The sequence below is a fragment of the Nicrophorus vespilloides genome, unplaced genomic scaffold (genome assembly GCF_001412225.1).
Source record: "Nicrophorus vespilloides isolate i.1.1-1 unplaced genomic scaffold, Nicve_v1.0, whole genome shotgun sequence".
Taxonomy (NCBI): domain Eukaryota; kingdom Metazoa; phylum Arthropoda; class Insecta; order Coleoptera; family Silphidae; genus Nicrophorus; species Nicrophorus vespilloides.
This window is the reverse complement of record NW_017099643.1, coordinates 419,056-433,112: the sequence shown is the minus strand read 5'-3', so window position 1 is coordinate 433,112 and position 14,057 is coordinate 419,056. Positions and strand designations below refer to the sequence as shown.

Below are 14,057 nucleotides of genomic sequence, written 5' to 3'. Positions count from 1 at the left end.
TTTGAGAAACAAATTTCTATTTATTTGGCAATTATTTTTTCACATGTACATGATAAACGATTTACAATAATGAAACAAATAGAGAAAAAAAAGTTGTTGTGTCTCGATGTTGTATATTCTAGACTAAATATATAATTTTTGTTTTAAAAGATGAGAAAATTTAAAGTATGTTAAAGTATCTAACAATTAATTAACTTAATAAATTTGTTTATAATTTATTTCACTTATTAGTCATATGGATAATAGCAAAATTGTTGTTTGTTGAAAACAAACTTGTGTTAAGTGTGAATTCGTCGGATATTTGTGTACTTCTATCTATCTTCGTATGGTGCTTTTCTTGGGAACGCATTTGATGATGTGTGAATTGACGCGAGGGGGTCAACCCCACTCTTATGCCAATTAGCCTGTATAAATAGTAGGCTTATCCAGGTGATTTCCATACAACTCGAAGTGATTTCAGAGAAGTAACAACCAAACAGAAAAAAGGCAAAATGAAAGGCATCGCAGTTATCGCTCTTCTGGCTGTTGTCCTCGCAGTCGTCGCCGCCAAGCCGGCCGAAGACAAGTACACCACCAAATACGATAACGTCGACTTGGAGGAAATCCTGAAGAACAAACGTCTCCTCAAGAACTACGTGAACTGCCTCTTGGAGAAGGGCAACTGCAGCCCAGATGGCGCCGAATTGAAAAGTAAGTTCATTTATTTATTTTTTTGTGCTATACTTTTAATTATTTGTTGCATCAAAAACATCATATTTCTCTTTAAAACTGAAATATTTTTTGCCCTACACATTTGTTTATAGTTTTCTATTGTTTTAAATTTGTATTACTTTAAAAATATTATAATTTCCCTAATAACTGATGATTGTATATAATCAAAGTTTTTTTTATAATAATTTTTGTTTCTCATGATTTAAATGTGCGTGCTCAAGGCTGTACTTTATTTACCGGTTCTAATTAATATAATTTACCGCGTATTGTTCCAAACTCATGACGCTTCTCTTTGTTTTGCAGAGGTTCTTCCTGATGCCATCAAGAGCGAATGCTCCAAGTGCAGCGAGAAGCAGAAGAACGGTAGCCGCACCGTCCTCCGTCATTTGATCGACAAGGAGCCAGAGATGTGGAAGGAACTCGAAGCCAAATACGACCCAACCGGTGACTACGCCAAGAAGTACCGCGCTGAAGCCGAGAAGGAAGGAATCAAATTGCCTTGAATACATCGTAATTTTTCTTCTAATCTGTTCGTCATCGAAAGAAAAAAACATGACCAGGATTATTTAATTTTATTGTTACAAAAAAAACATGCGATATAACTAATTTATAATTTTATTTATTGTGGACAATAACAACAACAAAAAAAAACAACAAATTTTCGTAAAAAAAATATATCTATTTTTTAAATGTTAAGCAATCTTGTTTTATTATTCGTTTATTTTTTTAATATTTGGAAGTCTGCACAGAAGTCGTCGGTTCTTGAAGTCCATGAACTAAAAAACGGTTTAGAAACGCAACGTTTACCATTAAGCAACTCAAATTTGAATAAGAAAAAAAAACATAATGAGTAGAACTCGTCAAAATAAAATAGCAGATTTTTGTATCACTAAATATCATCATTATAATCGATATAACTCAACTTGTAAACATCTGAAACATTGATACTATACCAGTTACCAATCGTAGAAAGAACTTGGATGTTTTATATTAACTTAATTGCAATAGAATGATACTAAAGTAAAACAGATAAATTTATAGAGTATTAAGTCATCACATTATACACTTCCATACAATGCACCTTGTTCTCAATGACCAATTGAAAGAGAATACAAATACGACTGTATACTTGTATCCTGATTATTCAATTATTTTTAAATAAAATAATGAAGTTTTCTTGATATTTATCCGAATTTCAAGTACAAAATAGATTCTATTATTTTTAATATCATTTATTATGCTTTCTGTCACCAAATGATGCTTACTTATTCCGTTTTCATATTCATGTTCAACAAATTGTTATTTGCTATATAATTTAAAACAAAAAAGAATTTATATAACTTTTCATTTATTAATGATTTTATTGTAGTATTTTTTTAAATTATATGTTACATAAATTATAGAACATTATGTTCCGTTACTAATATTTTATTTACGTTTGTTCTTATTGAATGCGTTCGAGTCAATTTACATTTATTAGCTTCAATTTCATATAAATAAATAATAGGATTTTTGTATTTGTTTATATTTGAATTTCTTATTATTAAGTTAAAAATATTGGTTAAACAAATAAAGTAAAAACCCAGGTCATTTCAGTATAAAAACTAATTTCAAGAATCCATGACAACAAAACTTCCAGAAATCGAATGTTAACAATAACAAACCACGAGAAATTAGCGACTTTCTTTAAACACTTTAATTTTAATTACTGTAGTTAGTAAAATCAACTCTTATTGAAATCATTAAACTACTTTCAGATATTAATTAAATAATTATTAGCAGTATACATTTATAATGCATGTCAAACAACAGTTCTAAGACAAATAAAGCCTTGGTAAAAAATAATGTTATACGAAATTAATTCAATTCAGATACAAAATGTACCACTTGAACCTTGAAATTACCATGAGCATTCAAAAACTTTTTATACAAAAACTAACTCAACAAAAGATGCAAGCTAAACATAAAATTAATAATATTCTTCGTCGAATTCGAGGTCTTCTGTTCCAAGTCATATCTTCCTTATAAAAAAATGTCTTGTACATGACTAAACAGCGGATTCGATCCAAAATGAGTTGTGGTTGCATTATATTATAAATATAGCCTACTACTGGAATATATTTTATTATATATATATACATAGTTAGTATGTACATATTAAAGTAATCGAATCAAGATATATAAAACAATAAATACAATAACTTCACAATGTATGTTTATTAAAAAATAAAATCATTTCGTATTATCTTAGTGTTTTGAAGAAAGTATCAATTAATTTAATAAATGCTGACACGAAGAAAATCTAAATATTTATTAATATTTTGATATAATAACTATAGAACATAATAACAAAAATAACAATACTTTCATATACAAAAAAAGAAACTAAAATATGCAAAATATTATTAATATTATTAACTTTGTTTTTCTTGTTGTAAAATTTTTAGGCACTACAATCATCATTTTGTATCAGTAGCTTAAGAAAAATATGTTCATTTATTATAAAGTTATATAAGAAAAGTACAATTTGTACAAACGTTATCTACAACGAAACGCGTTTAAAAAATATACAGAAGAAAACCAAATGTTAATACCACGGTATTAACAAATGGTTTTCAAACATCAGTAATTCTCATTCATCCTTTTTCTTTTTGTTCCTCGTATTATCCTCATTTCCTCGCTTACGCTTACTGCTAGGACCTTCGCTCAGACGGGTTTCGCGCCTCGAAGGCACTGTTTCAGCTTGGACTTGCAGCAGAATCCTGATTTGCTCCATTCCCTCCTGCTGCATTTCCAATGCCATTTTGTATACTGTATCATTTGTCTTATTGTACATTATGGCGTTGTTGAACATTAGCAACACGTCCCTTTGAAACTCTGTAGTAGATCTGATGGTTCCGCTCTCGATGTTCTTTCTCAGTGTTTGGAAATCCATGGGACGCTTGACAACATTGTGGTAGCCGGGCGCTTGTTCATTGGTTATAGGTTTTGAAAACAAAGACGAATACTTGTGCGTTGCGAGCCTACTGTAGACCAACATAATAGACTTTTTCCAATTCTTATAGTCCCTGTCATCCTCCACATACGCAGTGCTGGATGCTGGGGAATTTGGTACAGAATCGCTAGGCGTGGCCGGAGTTGAATACCTCCTCCTAGTTCTCATACCAGAATTCTCTTCCTCCTCGGTCCAAGGACTATTTGAACGATCATTATCGATCTTCAATTTTCCTTTCAACAAATCAATTGATTTCTTGTCATCTTCTTTCTCTGACAAACTATCTTCCTCCAAATTCGCAGCTTGCTCAACAGCCAAAAGTATGTCGAAGTCTGTATCCTCCTTTTTTTTCGTTCTAGAATAATCGCGTTTTGCTTTCCCCGTCTTATCAATCTTGGTAACCTCAATGTTCATATCGTCGAATATGTCTGAATATTCTGGAGTAAACGTATTTCGTCTAGATAACGTCTCATCCTCATCATTAGTAGTATCCTTATTTCCATCAGATGATTCTTGTTTAATTTCCATATCCAACGATTCTGATGTAGCCTCAGACAATATATCATCCTTAATAGTTTTTTCCTCCTCAGAAGATTCAGTTGGTTCATCTTTAACACTGAGTTTTTCATCATCAATAATCTTACTGTTATAAACAATATTTTCATCAATTTGTGATTTATTAAATTTTTTGCCAATTTCCTCGTCCTCCATAACGACAACTTCAACTATTTCCACGCTACCAGGAACGTTCTCCTCTGGACTCTCAGTTTTCGACTCTTCGCTCTGCTCTTTTTTAATTTCAGTTTCATGCAATATTTGCGAATTTTCCTGCTCCGATGTATCTATTATTTCATCGATCTTCGCTGTTTGAATAATCTGCTTTATACTGGACTGCTTCGTTGGCTCGTAAATTACTGGATCCTCTTGAAATTCAAACGGATCGATTTGTGGAAGTTCCTTTTCCTTTAACAGTTTTTCAGCTGAAATACTTTCGGCTTTGGCTGCTGCTTCAGCCACCGCCGCCTTCTCTTTGTTGACCAGCTCTTCAAGCTCATTTTCCAAATGCGTTATTATGTCATCATTTCCTTCTAATAGATGTTGTTCGGGGTCCGTTACTATATCTGCGTTTTCTATCAGATCCGAAATGATAACATCAACTTCCTCGTTTTTTATTTCAGGCAATGGATCATCTCCTGAGAGTATTGTACTTTCTAGATCTTCTACTTTAAGATTAGGTAATTGATCGGTTTCATCCAATAAATCTGAAATGGTATCCTTTACAGAAGAGGTAGTTATTTGAGGTTCTTGTGATATTGCAGTGGTTACCAACTGCTGGATTCCAGGGGAAACAGGAACAGATGCTGAACAATTTAATAAACTGGCTATAGTTGGATTGGTATTTGAATTGATAGGTCTGTGATTTGTAATAGCTGAATGCAATATAGAGGTAGCATTTTGAGCATGTGATGGAGATTTAAGTAGACTTGTCAGCAGCGGTGATAATGCTGGTTTTGGTGGTTCCGTCATTTGTGTGGGCGTCTGTGGTGCAGGTCTTTCTTCCACATGCTCCACTTCAACTTGATCAAAACTTTCTGAAACTTTTCTTTTTACTCCAGTTGCAGGACTTTGGATCTTCACTGCAGGTCTCCATGTCCTCTCGATTTCTTGTTTACGCAACTCGCGCTCCTTTAACCATTGAGAATGAGCCAAAGACTCTTTCTCTTTCTGTTGCTCCTCTTCATCTATTTGTTTACACATTACATCCAATTGTTCTTCAGTCAAAGTACCTAAATACAAATATTGTAATAAATTAAATCCAATCATATTTTGTTTGACATACCTGATTTTAAAATTGCCATTTCCTCTTGTAATTTTAAATATTCAGATTTCTCTTCTTCTAATAACTTTTTCAATTCTGATTTCCGTTCAGTCATTAATCTCCTCAAAATATTTTCACCTGCCGTCTCTATGGGGGTTTCTGCCCCTGATGTGCGCTTTTTACGTTTAGGAGTCTCAACGTTTTCCAATAGTGCGCCATACTGGGCTGCACAATTCTTCTGATGGAACCAATCCGTTGGTCTGCTCGGTTCACCAAAAGGTTTCAGAGATCTGCTCACAGACATCCAGTTTTGATCACCTGCCCTGGCGACTGCAAAGGCTAAGCATAGTTGTTCCCTGGTAGACCATTTATCAAGAGGTTCACGTATTCTCTGTAGTCGCTCCTGTATTGATGCCATATTTGGAGGTTAGGATCAGTGTATTTCACTTAAATCGTGAATAACTTAAGTTTATAGGCGTAGATATACAGACACAATAAAATTCCTTTTATATTTTCGTTTATCAACATAAAATTCAATATATTTAATATTGTTTATTTTGTTTAATGTTCTTTTCTTTCAGCTTTGATATACAACAACAAACATACCAAGCTATCACCACAAACTGTCAAAAATGCATGATACAATTACTATTATTAAATTTAATGTTATGAATTAATCTCAATCTTAACATTAAAAAAAAACATGTAGATCCAAAAAACATAAATAAAATTAAAGAAAATAATAAGAAATAAAATACAATTTATGTTCATTTTTAAATATATACAACCTTATATACATGTAACTGCAAGTTGCATATATTATGATATTATTTTGTAAATAATTTTAAGTATGTAAGAATTATATTCAGAATTATTATACTCATTATGATTATACTTCTAGAGGGAAGAAGAAGGAAGAAAAAAATTATTATACTTAATTCTTCAAATAATTGTATAACAAAAATTTAGATTATTTCATATTTCACAAATACCTTAATCTAACAATTTCATTTTTGATATTTTCTATAATTCAATTATATAATTTCAATATTTTATTAAACTTACGACATTTTATTAAGCACTAAGCGTATTAGACGTATAGAAGATTGCATATGTATGCAGGCACTACCAGAAACATTCTTCTTGACATTAGAAATTTCATAAGTTTTTGCAAGTTTGTTAATATTTATAATATTCACAATAAGTTCCCTGGTATATTGATTTTTAATCCACTTGGATTTAATAGGACTTCGTTAAAACAATGACTGCATTTGAAGGTAAATTATGCATATTTATAGTGTTTATCGTTTGTTTTTATACTATTAAGTTTTGAGGTTATAAAACCTGAAAATAAGCCGAACAATCTGGTTTATAGTTTGTAATATTTACAGAATTCGGTGTTCTTCCGGAAATAGCAAAAGCTATAGAGGAGTTGGAATGGACGTGAGTACAAGCAATAATTAATTGTTATTCTCTTCATTTGATAATTTCAATTATTTCTAGCTTACCAACAGATATTCAAGCAGAAGGAATTCCTCTAGTTCTTGGTGGAGGAGATGTTCTGATGGCAGCAGAAACAGGAAGTGGAAAAACTGCTGCTTTTTGTTTACCAATTATTCAGATTGTGTGGGAAACTATAAAGGATATTGAGTCTGGCAAAGCTGCAAAAGTTTCAAAAAATTTATGTAATTGTTATAATCTAATGTTTTTAATGGATTTATTAATATATTTTTTTAATGCAGCACCAGCATGGCAAATGTCAACATTGGACAGAGGAAATGCCTTAGCTGTGTCACCTTGTGGTCTAAGAGTGCAGTCTCGTGATCAAAAGGAATGGCATGGTACAAGATGCACAAGGGGTGTGCAAAGTGGTAAATGGGGATTTGAAGCTACAGTCACTGATGAAGGTTTGTGCAGAGTGGGCTGGTCTACTCTTTCTGCAAATTTAGAGATTGGAACAGATAGGTGAGAAATCATTTAATTTTTCTATATTAAGAAAATTGTTATTAACTATATTTTATAGATTTGGATTTGGTTTTGGTGGAACTGGAAAAAAGTCCAACAATAGGCAATTTGATAATTATGGTGAGGCATTTGGGAAGGATGATGTTATCACATGTCTTCTTGATTTGGACAAAGGAGAAATAAAATTCTTGAAGAATAGTGTTGATTTAGGAACTGCTTTCACTATTAATAAACAAATTTCTAATAGTGCTTTCTTTCCATCTGTAGTATTGAAGGTAATTTGGATTTCATTCAAATATGTCATTATTGTATGTGTTATTGTTCTAGAATGCTGAGATGTCATTTAATTTTGGTAATTCTCCATTAAAATACCCTTTGCCAAATGGTTATAAGCCAATATCTACTGCATCCAAAGAAATAGTTATGAACACTAATGGGGAGACAGGAACAACGGTATCAAAACCAGCGAACAATGCTCCACAAGCTATTATAATTGAGGTATACGTGAATCAATCATATAAGATTGTTTATTAACTATATTGTTATTCTGTAGCCATCGCGAGAACTAGCGGAACAAACTTGCAAAGAAATAGTTAAGTTTAAGAAGTATTTAAGTAATCCTTCGCTTCGAGAACTGTTGGTTGTTGGAGGAACCAATATAAAGGAACAGATATCTTCTCTCCAAAATAATGGTGTTGACATTATTGTTGGAACGCCGGGAAGATTGGAAGATTTGATTCAAGGAGGATATTTGTCGCTTGCAAACTGTCGTTTCTTCGTCCTGGATGAAGCTGATGCTTTATTGAAACAGGGATTCACCGATTTGATTTGCAGACTTCACATGCAAATGCCGAAGTTTACAGCTGATGGACATCGTTTACAGATGGTCGTATGTAGTGCTACTTTGCACGCCTTCGAAGTTAAAAAGATGGCGGTAAAACAACCTAATTCTCCCAGTTAGTGGTATATTTTATTTATTTATTTAATATATTTTTTATTAGGAAAAGCTAATGCACTTTCCAACTTGGGTTGATTTGAAAGGCGAAGATTCAGTACCCGAAACGGTTCACCACGTAGTTGTCAATGTTAATCCACAGACAGATCTTAGTTGGCATACAATGAACTCCCATATAATGACCGATGGTGTAAGTACATCTTTAAATTAAGAGTTTCTAAAATTTTATTCGTATTTGTATGTTTAGGTGCATGCAAAGAACGAAGTACGACCAGGTGGAAACACTCCAGAAACTATGAGCGAAGCGGTAAAAATGTTGAAGGGAGAGTACTGTGTCCGTGCTATTGACGAGCACAAGATGGAGAGAGCAATTATCTTCTGTCGCACTAAGTTGGATTGCGATAATTTGGAAAAGTATTTGAAGCTTTTAAACAAAGAGAAGTACTCTTGCGTCTGCTTGCATGGGGACAGGAAACCTCATGAGCGCAAGTCGAACTTGGAGATGTTTAAAAATAATCAAGTGAAATTCCTTATTTGCACCGATGTTGCCGCTAGAGGGTTGGACATTAAAGGATTGCCATTCAGTATGATTGTGTTTGGTCGATAGCGACGATTTTTCTAGTAATGGGAGTATATTTGTAGTGATCAACTTTACATTACCGGATGAAAAATCGAACTACGTGCATAGGATTGGGCGTGTTGGAAGAGCTGAACGGATGGGTTTAGCTATAAGTTTAGTGAGCACAGTTCCAGAGAAAGTTTGGTACCATGGGGAGTGGTGCAAGAGCCGCGGTAGAGGCTGCTGGAACACTAATTTGGTGGAGTCCAGGGGCTGTTGCATGTGGTATAACGAACCAATGGTAATAACAATAGTTAATTCATTTGAAGTTATTTATTTATATTATATTTTAAGTATCTGGCGGAAATCGAGGATCATCTGAATATAACTATACAACAAGTAGAGCGTGATATGAAAGTTCCATCGAACGAGTTCGATGGTAAAGTGGTTTATGGTCAAAAGAAACGACAAGATGGTGTGCAGTACGAGAACCACGCATCCCAAATGTTGTCAGTCGTCAACAGCTTATCCAGTTTGGAGAGCAAGGCCCAGATTCTCTATTTGAAGCGATTTATAACAGGTAGAGAAACAAGCTGAGCTATTTTAAAATTCATTTATTTAATGATTAAGTATAATTAGTGTATATAAACGTTTTGCTTCTATTTTAACATGTTAACATAATCCTATGGGTTGTCAAAAGTTTATATATACAATACGTTTTAAAATCAATTCTTTTTTCATCTTCCATTTCGTTCCCTATAAAATAATTGTCATAACTATTATAAAATATTTCGCTTTAGAGACTAGTAACTATTGTAAAAGTAAAAAATAATTCAATCCTTAAATAAGTTTTGAACATAATGGAAATACCAATAATTTATTTTTTTTTCCATTGATGGGAAAAAAACTTATTCCATTATACTAAATGCTTCTTTTCTTAATCAGGAATACAGCTCAGCGACCGACTAAGATATATGAAAATTTAAGAATGATGCTGAATTTATTGCATCATGCTGTAAGGTCGATCTGGGAAAGAGTAAGTAGTTGCACAACACTGTAGCAGCATTAATCTCACATAATATCTTGCAGATTGTAAACTGTTGGTTATTTTTTTTTGTTTGATTTGTCTGTCTTAAAGAACAAGTGAAAGGCAAATAATGTTAATTTACGCTGTCTCTGTAGGAGGGTTAAGAGCCAGCACCATGTCGAGCACAGCCATTTCGATAAAAAAAGTAATTATTGTATATCTTGGTTTATCTCCTGGACGAGAATCAATATAACTATGCTTGTTTAACACAACGAAAACGTGCTTAAGGGCACGTTTTACTTATCGGTATCGGATATTTTCTCCCAGTCACCATCAGTGCTGCTACTGCTGCTTGTCGGAGATCCTTTAACCACCTCCACCTGTTTCTTCTTCTTTCCTCCTCCGCTCTTCTTATTGGTCTCCTTCTTCCTGGTTGGTGTAGTGTTGGTATTCGCCTCGAATATAACATCTTCATCTACCTGATCCTTTTTATTATCAACGCTCTGTTTGCGTTGCTCCTCCTTCTCTTTTGTCTCGTTTTCATATTGCTCTAGTAATTTGATCTGCTCCTCCTCTGATAAAGAAATATCTTTTGAAAAATCTTCTGAAAATATATAGTTTATTGCAAGTAACAGAATCCACGCGCAAATATATAAACCATACTTAAGAAGCTTGTATTCAAACTGTAATGCCACCCATATATATATGTAATATATAATCCAATAAATAAATAAAAAGCACATCACCTACACCTTGTTTTGCTTCCAAACTTTTATGTAAGTATAAAATATTTCATTTAATTTAATATGTACACGGTGCAATTTAAAATGACATTTTTTACTTAATATAGATCGAGTTTTATATAACTACCTTCTTCCCAGTTCACTGTATCCTCTGTTACTTCTTTCAATTTAGAATCCCGTTTCTCTAAGGCCTCTAGCCTTGCAAAGTCATCTTCCAATAAAGCCTTCCTAAATAAGTACCTGTAAAACAAAAGCAATGATTCGATTTAGCTAGTTAAACAAATGATCCAAAAATATAAATGTACCGTTTCCAAAATAATTCATGCCCGACTTTCAATGGAACGAGACTTATGTACTGATTTTTTAAAGTGAGCGAACTCAACATATGCTTGCTCAGCCGATCTTCGGACAATTGATCATCTATAATTTCCAGCCAATATTCGTACTGCTTCTTCATAGACGGATCTGGATCTTGGATGAATGTTAATTCGTCCTTTTGAAGTTCGTAAAGCGCTTGCTGCAAGTTATTATTTTTTTATGACAAATATATGCAAACAGGAGCATTGCTGATATAAACAATGTTTATCACAGCTGCTGCGGATGCATTTCAATTATCTCGTGAATGTATTATTGATAAATACTTGTATGACAATTGAAGATGAAGATTTATACATACTTGCAATTTCGTTAATTTTACTGTTTCATTTCCTTTCACAATCATAATAACATCAGTATCTGAATCATCTAAACTTGGATTTAATGCTTCATTCATTTGACCTGCAAGGACATTCTTGAGGAAGTGCTTTTATAAGAATGAATGAACTCACCTAAGAATGAGCTAAAACTTCTTTTCATTGAGCTAGCAGTTGATTCAGGTTCATCCAACTATGAAAATCAATTAAAAAGTCTATAATTATTTGCAATTAAAAAATTATAAACATTATTATATATGTTTCAAGATAATTATACACTTATCAAATTGCATGCAATAAAATACCATAATAAAAAAATATAGTTATTGATTACAAACTGTTTGTCAATAAAGTATTGAAATGTTCTATAATACAATACCTTCAAGGTTTTCTCAATTGCTGTTCCTGTTGAGGTAACAACATTGGTGGCTTCAGTTTTGACAACATTGCCAAACTCCTCAAGATCTTTCTTGACAAATTCCAGGACTTCACAGCTCTACAAATGTATGTCATTAGTAATGTGTTTAGATACACCTATAATTCTATCATTACTTTATTCTTGGCAGCCGATAACCAAGAACCAAACCAGTTGTCATTGCTAAAATGGAAGAATTGTTAAATATTAATGTAGTAGCTACATATGGTAATGCCACTGAGGATAATTTATATACTACAAACTTACTTCTGGGCCATTTCCGAGTTGTTTTCGACTTTCCAAATGGGCAAAATGTTAATGGAAATGTCACACAAGAATTTTTTCTTATTAGTTTACGTTTAGGTTTTTTTATCTTTATTTACAAAATGTTTTGACAGACACACGTTCTATTTTTTTATGAACCTATATATAAACATATATAGCTGCTATAAAGTTACCTACTAATTTTGTTAATTTGTTGATTAGATGGCGCCACATCCAAATATATTATAATATAATTTGATATTGCTATAAGCGATTTTACGTAATTGGATATCATTAATAATGTACAATATTATATATTTATAATAATACAATAAGTAGCAGCGATAAAAGTCAAAACTTTGTGTACATTTGGTGGCATATAAATCTAAAGTTAAGACAATCTAAAAGGTGGCGTTACCAGTATTAACTTAAAGAGATATTTTCATTTCAAAATTTAAGTTTAATTATTACCTTTACGATCATATTTAAACTTTAACAATAATTTAAATATTGTAAATAAAAACATAATTTTCAGCTGAATTAAATAAACTAATGTATTTAAATTTCAACATATTATATACAAATTTTGTACTTAAAATATAAATAAATTAACACATATCTTGTTTAATTACCTCAAAAGGATATTTATTATAAATATATTTATAAAGCAAAATCTTATTAGTTGTTATTTTATAACAGTAAATTACTACAATGATGCCAAAATAAACCTATAATCATGGGAAATAGCTGAGTAATAGCTTTGCATAATTCTATTATAAATTATATAGAAAACCGAAACATAGAAAGCTTGGAATAAGGAAAAAACACCTTTAATCCAGTCCAAATTCGCTTTGTGTGTGCAATATACACATACACACATTAAATACTTTCACTTCCGGGACATTGAAGAAGTGGTAGAAGGTATGGGCTAATTAAATTTCAGTTTCTAAAGTCCGTACTTCCTCTACTGAAGGCTAAAAGAAGTTTTATCCAAATTGTATTGATCTTTTTTTTTAGTGACGTTTACGTAAAATGACATGCAAATTTAAATGCATACTTTTTAATATATACTTTGTTTATAAGTGATTGAAATGTTATTGGAATAATGCTACTAAAGGACCATGCAATTCTTTGGCTAAATACACAAATTTAAAGAATATGTGATATTTAGAATTAAATTGAAATAGAAAAATTTTAAATGTTGTTTTTAAAATTATTTTTTATTTTCTACAAAGAACAATTATTTTATTGATGGATTATCTTAATTGTTCAGAAAAATAGTATATATAGCATTAAAACAGATTTCTTAATTAGTTAATCTAATAAATTCTAATAAGATACTTTATTAGATGATGATAAATATAACAACCAAATAAAAATGTATAATTTCAAATTTTTAAGAAATGCCAGTCAAGTAATTTTTTGAGAGACTGGTATTTATTACGTATTTCCATCGTACATATTATCAAAATATGATATTACTTTAATGATGTCGTTATACAAGTATATTTCGTGCATACAAAACAAAATTAAATAAAAAGTAGGAAACTTGATAATATTAATATACTTTTTCTATACTTATGTTAATTAACATTTATTTTTCAATTAAGTCCTCTAATATTTATTTACAATAAAAAAAAATCAACAAGAAAATGTATTTGAAATATGTCTATTTATGAGCCAAAATTCGGAAACAAATATGGTATAGTTCAGGAGTGGCCAAAACTGTGGCTCACGATCCACATGCGGCTTCAAGAAGTTTGTTGTACTTTAACTTTATTTTTTATTTTATATCATAAACTTTAGATGCAGCTCCCAATATTTATATGTAGGTAGCTGTAGCATTTGCCGCAAAAAGTCTGGCCACCCCTGATATAGACGTTTTAAACTTTTTGTTGCTCTGCTGTATCTT

General features: G+C 31.8%; 4 protein-coding genes across 6 annotated transcripts; 2 read left to right on the top strand and 2 right to left on the bottom strand.

The window, feature by feature from the left end:
• Window positions 1–428: 428 nt before the first annotated feature.
• On the top strand, window positions 429–1,288 carry LOC108564961 (ejaculatory bulb-specific protein 3-like). The gene is made up of 2 exons (XM_017924171.1): window positions 429–690; window positions 1,015–1,288. The coding sequence occupies exons 1-2, from the start codon at window positions 492–494 to the stop codon at window positions 1,212–1,214; spliced, it is 399 nt and encodes a 132-aa protein (XP_017779660.1). The 5' UTR covers window positions 429–491; the 3' UTR covers window positions 1,215–1,288.
• A 1,861-nt stretch (window positions 1,289–3,149) lies between these two features.
• On the bottom strand, window positions 3,150–6,096 carry LOC108564960 (bromodomain-containing protein 8-like). Its single transcript, XM_017924170.1, has 2 exons — window positions 5,547–6,096; window positions 3,150–5,493 (listed from the first exon to the last, which is right to left on the bottom strand). The coding sequence occupies exons 1-2, from the start codon at window positions 5,941–5,943 to the stop codon at window positions 3,344–3,346; spliced, it is 2,547 nt and encodes an 848-aa protein (XP_017779659.1). The 5' UTR covers window positions 5,944–6,096; the 3' UTR covers window positions 3,150–3,343.
• Window positions 6,097–6,658: 562 nt separating this feature from the next.
• LOC108564973 (ATP-dependent RNA helicase Ddx1) lies at window positions 6,659–10,183 on the top strand. The gene is made up of 13 exons (XM_017924190.1): window positions 6,659–6,802; window positions 6,917–6,968; window positions 7,029–7,210; window positions 7,268–7,490; window positions 7,549–7,765; window positions 7,818–7,988; window positions 8,044–8,424; window positions 8,492–8,635; window positions 8,693–9,029; window positions 9,088–9,305; window positions 9,359–9,584; window positions 9,950–10,040; window positions 10,094–10,183. Exons 1-12 carry the CDS (start codon window positions 6,787–6,789, stop codon window positions 9,988–9,990), a joined length of 2,208 nt encoding a protein of 735 aa, XP_017779679.1. The 5' UTR covers window positions 6,659–6,786; the 3' UTR covers window positions 9,991–10,040; window positions 10,094–10,183.
• On the bottom strand, window positions 10,112–12,283 carry LOC108564974 (BSD domain-containing protein 1-like). 3 transcript variants are annotated; one of them, XM_017924191.1, is made up of 8 exons: window positions 12,149–12,283; window positions 12,019–12,064; window positions 11,846–11,962; window positions 11,602–11,659; window positions 11,451–11,551; window positions 11,080–11,291; window positions 10,902–11,014; window positions 10,112–10,635 (listed from the first exon to the last, which is right to left on the bottom strand). In XM_017924191.1, the coding sequence occupies exons 1-8, from the start codon at window positions 12,157–12,159 to the stop codon at window positions 10,328–10,330; spliced, it is 966 nt and encodes a 321-aa protein (XP_017779680.1). In that variant the 5' UTR covers window positions 12,160–12,283; the 3' UTR covers window positions 10,112–10,327. The 3 variants fall into 3 exon arrangements, with proteins under 3 accessions (XP_017779680.1, XP_017779681.1, XP_017779682.1); XM_017924192.1 differs by having other exon boundaries at window positions 10,112–10,632; XM_017924193.1 differs by having other exon boundaries at window positions 10,112–10,605.
• Window positions 12,284–14,057: the final 1,774 nt, after the last annotated feature.